Source organism: Pongo pygmaeus, chromosome 2 (genome assembly GCF_028885625.2).
Source record: "Pongo pygmaeus isolate AG05252 chromosome 2, NHGRI_mPonPyg2-v2.0_pri, whole genome shotgun sequence".
Lineage (NCBI taxonomy): Eukaryota > Metazoa > Chordata > Mammalia > Primates > Hominidae > Pongo > Pongo pygmaeus.
The window spans coordinates 51,668,241-51,682,109 of NC_085930.1; the positions used below are offsets into that span (position 1 = coordinate 51,668,241).

At 36.8% G+C, this 13,869-nt stretch overlaps 1 protein-coding gene across 19 annotated transcripts in view; it reads right to left on the minus strand.

Moving 5' to 3' along the window:
* IGSF11 (immunoglobulin superfamily member 11) overlaps positions 1 to 13,869 on the minus strand; it is a 301,378-nt gene that overhangs the window by 92,390 nt on the left and 195,119 nt on the right. For all 19 annotated transcript variants that reach the window (XR_008501405.1, XR_008501404.1, XR_008501408.1 and 16 more), the window contains 3 exons: positions 6,531 to 6,694; positions 4,922 to 5,129; positions 2,511 to 2,666 (listed from right to left, as the gene is read on the minus strand). Coding sequence is in view for 14 of the 19 variants with exons in the window: in XM_054480095.2 (XP_054336070.1) it covers positions 2,511 to 2,666; positions 4,922 to 5,129; positions 6,531 to 6,694 (528 nt within the window). In the remaining 5 variants the exon portion in view is untranslated. The remainder of the gene's footprint in view (positions 1 to 2,510; positions 2,667 to 4,921; positions 5,130 to 6,530; positions 6,695 to 13,869) is intronic.

A 13,869-nucleotide genomic window follows, 5' to 3' on the forward strand; every position in this document is an offset into this window, starting at 1 on the left:
TGCCCAGTGTTCCATTATTGGAATGCTAAGCATGTGGGAGTTATTTACATCCTACTGCTCAAGGTCATTGCCAAGGTCTGATTGCAAAAAATCAAAAAATTGCAACCTCAGGGTTAACTCCCTAGTCTTTTTCAATTTGAACAGTTTTGCCTTCACATTTGTTTGTTTGAGGTTTCCTCATGATGAGATTTAGGTTATGTGTTTTTGACAGTAATATCACAGAAATGATGTGTCCTTTTCAGTACATATATTAGGAGGTACGTGATAGCAGTTTGTCACAATATTGGTGAAGTTTACTTTGATCACTTGGCTAAAATGGTATCCAACAGGTCTCTCCCTTACAAAGTTACTTTTGTGTCATTAATAAGCAATTTGTGGGGACATACTTTGTAACTAAATAGCCTGCTTCCCATCAAACTTTTGCTCACTGTTTTCACCTCAATGATGATTTTCTAACTCCATGATTCCTTGTATACACATTAGTTGGCATCATACTGTGAAAAAAAAAGCTTGCCCTTTGACCCCATTTATTTATCAGTAGGGATTTGGTGATGCTTATTTTATTCTATGGACTATATATTTATTTTGATGTTTGAATTGTCCTAGATCTGGCCAGCGCGAGTTCCCTCAAGCTAGTCTCTACATATAAGAGAAATTCTAATCTCAAAATATTATTCCCCTGTCACCAATCAGACTTCCGGGATTCACTTTCCTGGTGTCAAATATTCTTTTTTCAGAGAATGCATCATGAGTTTATATTAATAACTGTAAACATAATTCGTAAAGTAAATCTTCTGAAAAAAATCTAAATTATTTTGGGGCAATATTCTATTTTGAGATCAACTTTATTAATATGGATATTAAGAGATAAATTTAGATTAAAAATATTACCATTTAATGTACATGATTAATAGATATGGTTATCCAAAGTAAGTTTGATAATCAATCCAGAGTTTATAAAAGACAAAGTTTTCATCCTTGTCATTCAAGTTCACTTTTATACCTAAAGGTGCAAAGAGTATTCAAGTTGAAAAAAGGATATGATACCAAGAAATCTAACTGATGTACACTTACCCAGAAATAAAGAGGTTATGGAAGGGTCTTTCTACAGCTATTTCTCAACTTACATACAAATAACCACTGTCAATTGTTCATTTAAAATTCCAAACTCCAACCAATATTCCACAAAGATATTATAAATAAAAAAAGAAAACGCTGCCACAGAGGACCTTGAGGATGATACCCCTTTATTTTTGTTTAAAAAAAAGCAACATGGGCCCGGAGAGGTGAACTGTTACAGAAACAGTGGAAAATCTAAAATTTGAATATAGTTTTCAGTATGTCAAGACAAGGGCTATTTTAATCATGTCATTTACAATGGTGAGATTGACAAATCATTCCACAAAAGCGGCTATTTAGCCAACAGTGTGGCTGAAACATTTAGCAATGAACAACAGTATTGCAGCAATCACTCTTAAAGTAATAAAACTTATTATGTTGAAGTTTTTTTTTAATGATGAATTTGAGGCTAGGTTAATTAAAAGACTACTGTAAGGTCCATCAATATTTGCTGGGATTACTAGCGGACATTTATAGGCTCTTAAGAGGCTTGCGGCGCTGGCTCTTTAATGTGAATAATTTTACTACAACTTAGGACTTTCCTTTTCCATGAGAGGCGTGGACTATCAATATGATTCAGACTTACAAGGCATAATTAAGGCTGTTTGTGGCCTCTCCATTAACTGCCAACACTTTATGGTTAAATTTCAGATTTGTAAATCTACCCTGAGAATACTACAAGAAACATTTTCTGTATTAGAGATGATGTAATACTCGAAGCTGCTAAATTTCATTTTCTTGAACTAGAGTATTTTATAATAAAATTCTATATCTTCCCCTCATTTTATTTGACAAAATCTCTTCAACTTTTCAAGGATGTCCTATTTAAAACTAAATTTAAGTAGCTGGGTTTACATGTAGAAATCATCCATGACACTCAGGCTTCCTCCATTATTACCTGTTTGGTGTGACCAATTCCTGGATCTCCTGTGACCTGAGGCCTTTTCCTTTACTCTTTCCTATCTTCCTCCTCTAACCAGATTTGAGGCTGAAAACAGGAGGATCAACCCTACTGACACTATGCTCACATTTCTCCTAGTAAAATAGGCAGCTCTACCTCAAGCAGGAAGTGTATTCTCAGATATAAATTTCAAGGATTGTCTTACAGTTAACACAAAGAAGCTATCATTTAGGTGCTTTAAATCTTCACGTGAATGGGAACAGTTTCCATATATAGTTACCACTGGATGAAATACATTTCATAAAGACAATATAGAGAAGAGAGAGAAAATGTTTTATTCACTTTAAATTTGAAAACACAAAATGATCCAGAAAGCTTTTTCAGCAGTTATAGGGTGTTATTTTTCAAAACCAATTAAAGTTAATTACTTTTTGAATATTAGAATTGTCCATGATAACTAATAAAATGGGTAAAGCAGCACTGTACATACCCTGAGTAGCCGTTGGAGGTAGTTTGAGGGTATTGTCTAACTTCTCCCACAGGTAAGTTGGTCGAGGAATGCCTTCCTCTGAGCTACAGAGCAGGATGACATCACTGCCAATATCCTGGGATCCTTGGATTTGGCAGTGTGGAGCAGAAGGGGGAACTATAACAGGAAGAGTAAGCAATAAAGTACACATTTTACTGTGAGCCAAGTGATGACGGAGGAGACATCAACATTCAGTACACTGGACCCTTAGATTATACTGTTTTGGGAACACATACCAGGAGACAGACTCACCGCCTGAACCCAGAGGAGGCATGTACCAATTCACGAGGCTTAGGCACAGGAGCAGGCCTGCTGCTTTGGTAAGCAGGGGGCAAATATGTACAAAGGGGCTTCACTCTTTGATTATATTTCCAAGGTATCTTAAGATCTTCCTTTCACTCTGCTTCCTCTAAAGAAGAATTCTTAAGATCCATTGTATCAACATGTTGATTTTAAAAACATTGCTGAAAGAGGCCACTTTTCAAGATTTCAGGGAAAAGCAAGCATTATCCTGCCCTGGCGAAAACCATTTTAACAAGGTCCTTCGTTACTTTACAAACAAAAACCGGACAGACCCACTTTATATCAAATTCTGCTTTATGGTGGGGAAAGTTAAACTAAGGGTCAGGTAAAAGCAGAGTGGATAATAATGTAGTGGACATTTCACAATCATTAAGACAGGACACAAAAAACATGGAACAAAAATTACCAAAAAGAACACTAAAGGAAGAAGGTGGTGATATATAGTAACAAGGAAAAAAAACAAAACAAAACCATAAATTAAGCCCATGGCTTGAAGTTTCATGCTGGGGAATACAGACGGTAGAGTTTAAATCCAATTTATGATTTATTTGTAATGCTAATGACTTTTCAGTAAATATGTTCACCCTTTCCAAAATGAATAAATGAATGTATGAAAAAATGAATGCAGAGTATACACAGGAATCAGAAAAAAAAAAGAGGGGGTAGGGGAAGAGAGAACAATAAAAGAGTATAGGTAGGAAGAGTAAAAATCTTAGAGAATCCTAACTACTGCGGTGGGGCAAACTAATCTTTGGTTGCCTTTGTCATTGACACTATGATGCCAGGAAGAGAAACCCAAAATAATTCTTTGGAGGTAGCATTAATTATAAAATAAATTAAGGGCTTTTTATCTTCTTTTTAAAAATGATGCTGAGAAGTCTGGACAAACAAAAAAGAAATAAGGTTGGATAATATGGGAAGCCAGTCACCTAACTTACAGGTCTAAGCATCAGAATATTTAATTCCATTAGTACACTATACTTGGTACTCAGAGTATTTTATAATCTATAAAATTTTTAATATACTACAATGAATATGATTTTGAGAATAGAAATCCCCGACTTGGTCATTAGTTTTTTTATTCTGTTTGAAGGCTGGGAGAAAAAGGCACCAAAGGCCAAGGGAAAATGACAAGAATTCCCAACACCTGTATTCTTAAGTGACTCAACAACAACAAAGGAAAAAGAAAGGGGGGGGGGTGGAGTTTGACAAGGACTACGGGAGTAGATTCTGAGACTTGAGTAGGATGGAGGAGAATCAAGAACATCAACCTTCTCTAAACGTCTTCCATCTCCCCAGATGAGCTGAGTTTAGCCACCTCTACCACAAGTATTCATTTAGAAAGCAGTATTTTATATTAGAGACAGAAGAATTGAAAAATAAAACATGCTTATAATGGATATAATTTAGTATGAGATAGTCTAACAACATGGTGTAATGGAAAGAGTGCTGGTTTGAGTAAGGAGATCTAAATTTTAATCTAAATGTTGTTGTTTATTTTCTATGCAATCTGGGGGAAAAAAACTAAATCTATTTGGTCTCAGTACTAAGGTGATAATATGATTTATTCTTCAAACAAGGATACTTGTGGGAGTAAAAGGAGGTATTATTACAATTATGCCAGGACAACACATGCAAGCCAAGAACTGTGGTGATCCTACTCGGTGTTACACAGATATGAAGTAATAGTATTATTCTCACACGTGCTAAAACTTCTGCTCTGTACTAAAATAAGTAATTCTTGATTTAATTTGCTCTCAACAACAAGTTCTGCCCTGTAGAAGCTTAAGAAAAGTGAGAGACCACTTCTGATGGTATTTGATACCATCTTTCTTCACCTTCAGAAGAAAGTCATTAAAGAATTAAGTTTTAGAGACCACCGGAAATGAAGAAAGGAGGGGGAGACTATCTGTAAGAAGCATGGAGAAGCAGAGAAGAGATGGAACTGAGAGAAGACAGAAAAAGAACATAAGCAGACTGAAGGTGTAGAGACAAGGGCAGAAGCAAGTATGCTTGAGAGTAGATTCATAAGTAAAGCCCAAACAGCCAAGAACTCTTGTGTCACTCACCTAACACCGTAAGACCGGTGACCCCAATGTTCCTGCCCCCTATGTCTGGAAGGTTGTTGACCAGGCACTGGTAGGTGCCAGTATCTGATAACTGAGTGTTATTAATGAAGATAGAGACATTGGTAGCTGGCATGGTGCCTGTAAATCCTACCCTACCATGGAACCGGGGGGCACCGTCAAACATCTGTCCACCCTGATACAGGATGACCTGGAAAAGAAAGCAAAATAAATAAACTGGCCACTCTATCTTCTCCTAGACACAAAACAATAACTATTTGGTAGACAGTACCAAATGCTGCACCAAACGTTGGAAAATTTTATTTCTAATATGAGAATTATCATCAACTTTTTTTTTACAGTATTTGTTCATACGTATCTTGGAGTTTTAAATTCTCACATACCAAATTGGAATAATATTTTTTCCTTACCTAACACATCAGAACATAAAAAAAGTCTTTGCTGCTACCCACCCTACTATCAGTTCATAAATATTTTTACCAGTTCGAAAAATTGATTCCAAAACAAAAATTAAAAAATATTAGCACTGCCATTCTCATGCTTATTAGGTCACACAATGATAGATCATAGGTATAGACTGAATGTAAATAAATGTCACAGAAGGGAAGTAGAGTTACAAGTCCATGATTGCTGTTCTTATGTCAGCCTCTATTATCAAAGTTAAGTCTTCATGGAAGATTTAGAATGACATAACAAAAAGCCCTTTGGGCTGTGAGTGAGGGACTCAGTTCTATTCAAGCTCTACCTGTAAATGTGTTTAGTAACTCTACTCAAGCTCTTTCTTTACTTATTTAACTCCATCCTTGATTCCTAAAATAATAAGGTTGAACAAAATGATCTTGAAGGCGGAGTCTAACTACAAAAATTCTACGAAGAAACAAAAAAAGCTTCTATTTAATTTCATATCAGAAAATTTAGCTTATCAAATATTTTGAGGTAATAATAAGCTTACTGAAGGAGGAAAGCTCCATTAACATTGTAAATAAAGGTGTAATCATTATCACAATTCATTAACTTCCTGAGCATTATTTTCTGCAGTGAGTTCTACAAATTATGTGTCTTTTTCCTGTAATTGATACAGCTTACTGGGGAGTAGCTTCCATTTTCATGTACATTCTTTCATGTACACATTCTGTTAATAATTTATATGAGACTCTTTGAGGTGGCTAACATGGCTAGTCATGTTTTACTTTAAAATACTAGTGAAGTTAACTTAAAAAAATCAAGTACTACAACCTAATGTTACTTCCTTACTCTTATCACTATCTTTTAAAAGTATGCTCTCAACCATCTGTGATGGTGCCAGTCCCTTCTGGTCAAAATTGCCTATTAGCAATGTTGTTGATAAAATTACAGGTTCCTAAGTAAAACTCTCAGAAGGACATTCTTAACATCTGTTACCTTTTTAAAAAGAGGATAGCATCTTCTGATAGGTGACTGACAGGGCAGAGGAGGAGGCCTTAAAAGAGCACACATATGCTGAAAATGCCACCTTATTCTCGAAACCGAAGATGTACTCACGATGATTCCCTACCAACCTCCTCTGAAAAGATTAACCTTTTAGAGGTAGCATAGGATGGAACAGAAATACCTGTTCAGGTTGGTTGGCATTGGAGAGAGGAGTGACCATCCAAATGACATTGAGGTTAATGAGGGCAGCGCTGGTAGTGAAAGTGCAGGGCAGGACTGCTGTCTGACCCCGGGCCACTTGGATACTCCCAGGGCTCTCTGACACTTCCAAAGATGCTGCAACGCCTACAGAAAAAGGAACAGGGAGGTTATATGCTCGCCCTTTCCTGACAGTACAAACTCCTTCAGGGAGGTTTGTGTGTTTTATGTTATTACATTATTATTGATGATGTGAACAGACTGACATGATAGTCTTACTTAACAACTGCTGACCAGTCACTGAGTCAAAATAATAAAAATTGTTCATCCCTTTACCTCCTGGAAACTACAATAGAAAAATATTAGAAGCTCTTTACTATCTTTTGGAAGATGGTACCTGATATGTGGCCAGATTCAAATATGACACAGATGAATTCAACTAACGGGGTTTGATGAAAGATTAGAAATAAACTGAATTTTCAAAGTGTTGTTACATAAGCACACTGCAAAATTAAATCCTTACATATAAATCTAACAAATCATATAAGTCTAACAAAATACGTACAGCACCCATACACAGAAGAGTATACAATGCTAATAAAAGAAATCAGTAAGACTAAATAAATGCAGAGATATGTAATGTTCATGAATTGGGAGAGTCAATCTTAAGATGCCAATTGTCCCTAAATTGATCTATTGATTCAGAGCTAGCCCAGTCAAAATCCCAGTAGTCTTTTTGCAAACGTTGACAAATTCTAAAACATATAAAAAGACAAAGAACTAGAATAGCCAAAAGAATACTGAAAAATAAGAACAAAGATGAAGAATTCACACTATCCAATTTTAAAACTTGCTATATAGCTGCAGTAGGACAGTATGGTACTAGGTTTTTAAGGATAGACATACAGATAAATGTCACAGGGTTGAGAGTACTGAAACAAATCTTTATATTTATGGTCAAATGCTTCTCAATAAAGGTACAAGACAACCACATGGGGCAAAAATAGTCTTTTCAACAAATGGTGCTGGGATAATTTGATAGTAATATGCCAAAAATTAAATATTCTGAATACAAAATCAACAGAAAATGATCACAGACCTAAATAAAAATCAACAGCAAATGTTCATAAACCTAAATAATCATAACATACAAGTAGTCAGCAATTTCGTTTACTAGGAATCTACTCAAGTAAAATGAAAATGTATGTCCACACAATGACTTGTCCATGAATGTTCACAACAGCATTATTTATATCATGTCCTGAAAAGGAAATAATACAAATATCCATCAACTGGTGAATGGACACACAAAATGTGATCTATCCATACAACAGAATACTGTTCAGAAACAAAAACCATCAAAGTACTGATACATCTTACAACATGCACGAGCCTCCCAAAACATATTTCTTAAAGATGCCAGATGCAAAACACTGTATAATATATGATTCCACACATATAAAATGTCTAGAAAAGGCAAATCTATAGAGACAGAAAATAGATTAGTACCACCCGGGGATACACAGGATGGCATAGGGACTCGTGAACAGACTTAATGGGACTTTTCAGTGATGGAAAACTAAAACTAGGTTCCTGTGATGGTTATACAACTCTGCAAGCTTAAAAGTCACTGAATTTGTTTTTTTTTTTTTTTGAGACAGAGTCTTGCTCTGTTGCCAGGCTGGAGTGCAGGGCACGATCTCGGCTCACTGCAAGCTCTACCTCCCAGGTTCATGCCATTCTCCTGCCTCAGCCTCCCAAGTAGATGGGACTACAGGCACCCGCCACCATGCCCAGCTAATTTTTTTGTATTTTTAGTAGAGACGGGGTTTCACCGTGTTAGCCAGGGTGATCTCGATCTCCTGACCCTGTGATCCTGCCGCCTTGGCCTCCCAAAGTGGTGGGATTACAGGCGTGAGCCGCCGCACCTGGCCAAAAGTCACTGAATTTTATACTTCAAAGGAGTAATTTTATGGAATATAAATTATATGTCAACAACACTTAAAATTCTAAAAAAGAAAACTGATTCACCAGAGCCAACTCATGGGAAGTCAAAATAACTGTTATCTCTTCTGCAAAGCCTCCTCCCTAAGATGATGAAACAGTATGGAAATAACAGTAGATCAAAATAGGCCATGGAGACCCTACAAAGAAGTTATTTTAGATCATGAAAAATACATTCAGTCTATGACAGTATCTCAAACTGTTTTACTTTGAAGTGATAGTATCTCAATTCTCCCAAAAAAGTAACAGAATAACATACTGTTAGGATTACAATTAGTTTAAAAAATAAACATACATAACACCTTCCCTGTATAGAATGTCATATTCTTCACGTATAGTCTGATGATGTTCTCAGGAGTTAAATTTGCAGAATAAAATGTTTCATAAACTGTCTGTGATCGAATATAAAGCATTTGATGACATCAGGAAAAGTTTCTAAAATAAATAACATTAGGGGAAGTCTCTAAATTTTAAAAAAGAAGTTGAAAGAACCTCAGCAATTAGTGACAGAAAGGGAAGGTTACTTGATCATGGAGCAGGCAATGAATAGAATGAGCTACCTCATAAGGTAGAAGCGGGTTAGAGAATGTATTTGTTATAATGATATGATAAATTTAAAATAAATGCTGATAGAGATGTTTTTAAGAATAAGTGTGGAAGCCAAACTGGTGCCGAACCTCCATCACTGCCTTCTTCAGACAATACTCCAAGGAAGAGGTAAAGGAAATATAATACCAACTTAAACTACACAGGATTGTAAGTATCCTCCACCAGCAATTCACTAATTTCAAGCTTAACTCAAATAATCTTTGATACAAATTTTTAAAAATGACCAATATGAACTAAGAATGAAAGAGAAAGAGAAAGCAACCGCAACAGGGTGCTTTCAGAGGACAAGGAGCTGTGCGGGACAAGGCTGGGAGCCAGGCAAGCAACAGGACTGCTGGCACAGAGCAAGCCTCTGGGGCAGCAGAAGTTGCGAAAGGCCAACTTCACTTACTTCATGTTTTTACATAAGGTCAATCCTAAAATCTCACATTCTGAAATAGCTGAAGAAGAAATATTCCGGATGAGCTGCTTTCAGAACTTGCAAAGGTGTAGGTTTGAAGCTGTACAAATCGGGTTTGAAATGTGGTACTTTCATCTATTTAGCTGCATGTCCCCAAACAAGTAACTTAATCTCTGAGTCTGTTGCTTCACCTATAAAACAGAGCTAAATATTATCATCACATCATACAAGGGGTATGATGAGGGCAGTACCAGATGCTGAGGGTGACTACCACCACCACTACTATTGCTAGCTAATATTTAGGTCACACTGACTACACCAAGTCCACATTAAGCTCTCTCTACATATAACATGTATTATATATATGTATACACAAACTGATTTAATCCTATAAGGTACTTACTGACATTATTTTCATTTTACAGAAGAACAGAAAAACAGAGAATTAAAAATACAGCTCAAGGTTGCACAGTCGCAAAGCTAGGAAGTGGTAAGGTCTGGCTTCAAACCCAGGCAGTTAGTCTATAAGGAACACACACTTACTACTACACCTAACTCAAGACACAGAAATCATTCCATATGTGTTTGCTGTTATTATCACTACAATATTATATGATGACAAATTTTAAACTAGAATGGACTTTTACATAAAGGAGTTAGAAACTCCTCTACTTCCTGCTTCTCAATCTGCAAATCAGTTTCAGTCTGCCTCACCCTCATCTCCCTCTCTCCTGTCAGGTTAGAGGAGTTTATCTAGAACCAACCCTGTATGTGAGCTTCAAATAACATCTGCTTGGCCCCCTTAGTGACCTTACCATAGACTGCCCCCTCCCGTAACTTCAACCCCTTTCTCTGCACTGGAGACTTCCTGATAGCATTTAAACATCCTCAAGTATTTAAACTGAAAACAAAATTCCTACCTCCCTACACCCCACAGTCCTCACCAGGGAGGCCTTAGCTCTCTGACACTTCACATTAATCTTTTTGAAAGCACTGTCTATACTCTCTCCACAGAATCTATTCCTGCTCCATAGTCTTCAATCTACTTCTGCCCCAATCACTTCTTAAAAACAATTTTCCCTAGGCTTCCCAGATATCTCCTTGTGGCTGTATGACACTTGTAATCATTCTTGGACTCTCGTAAACATCTGACAGAGATGACCCTTCCCTCTTCCTTAAAACACACCTTTCCCTTAGCTTCAGTGATGTTAATATAATTCACTTCTGGTTTCCCTCCCAATTCTCTGGACACTTCTCACTTCCTCTTGCTGTTTTACCCTTTTCCACATGGTAACTGAATGTTGGTATTTCTGAAAGTGCTGCCTTGATGCCTTATTCTAAACTATCTCCCTACAGAATTTCACTTACCATCATGAATTCAATTCTCATATAAATGCTAATGGCTTTCAAATTTATATCTCTAATCAAAACCTCTCCTCTTATATCCAATTGCCTCCTAGACTTCACCATGTGGCTACCTCAAAGGCATCTCAAAAGTGTGCTTGTCCAAGATCAAACTATTCCTTTGCATGTCCACCTCCCGAATATACTCTGGCTCCTTCCTGATGTTCCCTATGGTTGTGAATGGCTTGAACAGGGCCAAGCTGGGCAAGCCAGACATTTAGAAATCTTCAAGTCAACTCTGTCATCATCTCCCAAACCCAACCCATGATCAAATTTGGCACATTTTACCAACTAAATTTCTCTTGACTCCTGGAATCTGAGTCTTTGCTCTGTTTTCTGTCTTTCCTCTGTCTGGTTTGCTTTGTTCCAAACCTCAACTTCTTTACGTAGTAACCTACTCATAAACCCCAGCTTCTTTACTTAGTAACCTACTCATCATTTACAATAGCTCAAGTGATACCTTCTCACAAGAAAAGCCCTGACCTCTCAGTCTAGGTCAGAGTCTCACAAACTAGTGTCAGAACACCACCAAGCTTTTAATCATATCTTGCGATTATTTAACAAATCCTCATTAGTATACTGTATGGTCTAAGAAAGCACACCATAGGAACGCAATACATACATGTCGCTAAATTGATCTAATCCAATTCCTTCAATTTCCACATGAAATATCAGGGTATATATATATATATATATACCCTGAGATATACATACACACACACACACACACACATACGTATATACATATGTACATACATATATGTGTATGTATATGCACACATATATGTACATGTATGTACATACACATATACGTACATGAATGTACATACACGTATACGTACATGCATGTACATACACATATACATACATGAATGTACATACATATATGTATGTGTGTGTGTGTGTGTGTACATATATATATCAGATGCCAAAAGAGACTTTTAAGACAAACTGCCCTGAAGAATTTGCACAAAGAAGATGGCTGAAAATTGTGAGGACTACACAAAGAGAATAAATACGTCAGGGGTGAAAGTCTGTAAAGAGGCTTTGTGGAGAGAACTTTTAAATTAGGGCTGTGGTACACTAAAAGACTCACTCACCCTATTCCCACCTTGTAGGTGAACACACATGAAAGTTGGTGCAGGGTCTTCTTAGGCCTAACGAGCGCTCGCTGATGGGACCCCAGTAGAGGAAAGTTGAAGCCGGATATCTGGACTCCTAGAGGGTATCTCACTGGCCGTCAGGGAACCATACTTATAATTCTGTATATAAATTAAGATTTTCTTATTTTGTTTCATTTTTTAAATTCAAAGTGATCAGAAAAGTTGTATAACCTGCTTTAGTTCTCATCTAGGGAAAGAACTGACTCATGAATGAATTTAAAGGTATGCAGAAGACGAAATTAAGTTACTCTGTGAATGTGTCTCATGGTTCCTCTTTAGTATATTGATAGAAGTATGTGTAATAAAAAGTTTCTTAGAGTAATAAAAAGTTTCTTAGAGTAAGAAGGAGGGAAATGGGTGTTTTTTTTGCATTTTTGATGCTTAAATTTTTTCTATCCTATTAAAAAATCAAAAACCCTATTTCCTTTTAAAGTGTATTTCCATGTTTAAAATTCTAGGCAAGAATTTAAACTTGAACGCTAAATATTAGATTAAAAATCCACTTAGGCTGGGTGCAGTGGCTCACACTTGTAATCCCAGCACTTTGCGAGGCTGAGGCAGGCAGATCACTTGAGGTCAGGAGTTCGAGACCAGCCTGGCCAACATGGTGAAACTCCATCTCTAACAAAAATACAAAAATTAGCCAAGCATGGTGGTGGGCGCCTGTAGTCCCAGCTACTTGGGAGGGTGAGGCAGGAGAGTTGCTTTAACCTGGGAGGTGGAGGTTGCAGTGAGCCAAGATTGCACCACTGCACTCCAACCTGGGCGACAGAGTGAGATTCCATCTCAAAAAAAAAAACCCTTAAAACATCTTACAATTTGCAATATTTACATGTAAAATGTATAATTTAAGAGCCAAAGTGACAGAATTTTGCACTTGAATCTTTTCTTTGTACTTTCACTTGAGTCAGCTCAGGAATTCTGAACAACTCTCAGCAATTACATAAAAAGGACATCAAGTGCATGGTCATATTTCCTCTGAGGAGTTAAAGTCATAAATACAGTTGTCTATAATCTTTCTTTAGACTCCTGTTTCCCAAGATTTAAAGCAGAAAGGCATTCACATTATCTCAAACCTCTTGGTACATGTTAGAGGAAATGAAGCTGGCAACAAAGAATCTTTAAAAATCCTAGGCGGTACCATCCACACTACACAGCCAAGAGAACAGACAACGGACATTTTACTGTGATCTGCCTACTGCTAGAGTCAAATGACATGAAATCCCCCTGCAAACGCATCAGAGATTGAACGTCGGATGTTCACAACAGGAAATGGCCCAAGCAATCCAATGGAGATTTCACAACAGTGTTCTCTGATGACTATGGAGCAAGTGCTCATGTTTCAGGATCAGCCCAACTGCCAGAACACTTCCCTCTGGGAATATAATCAGCAAAGCATCAAAAAGACCTTTATGGCACTTTGGGAGGCCTATGTTAATCCTTCTGCCTAAAATGTTAATATCAGTGGTCACAAAATGCTTATTGGTTTATATCATCCCATATGATCTCACAAGTATTTCTTACATAAAGACATGTAATACAAATTTATTTAACCTATCAAATTAAGTTTCATAGTTTATCAGACTGACATGAATTCAAAAAGTAAAAATTCTACACTATCCTCCTTGTTTTCTGAAGGAAACTAAAGAATACCACAATTCTCTAGTATTGTAGTAGTTTTTTAAACAAATCATTCTCTCTTCATATTTTAACCAAATTTTAATTAGATGAAATAATCTACC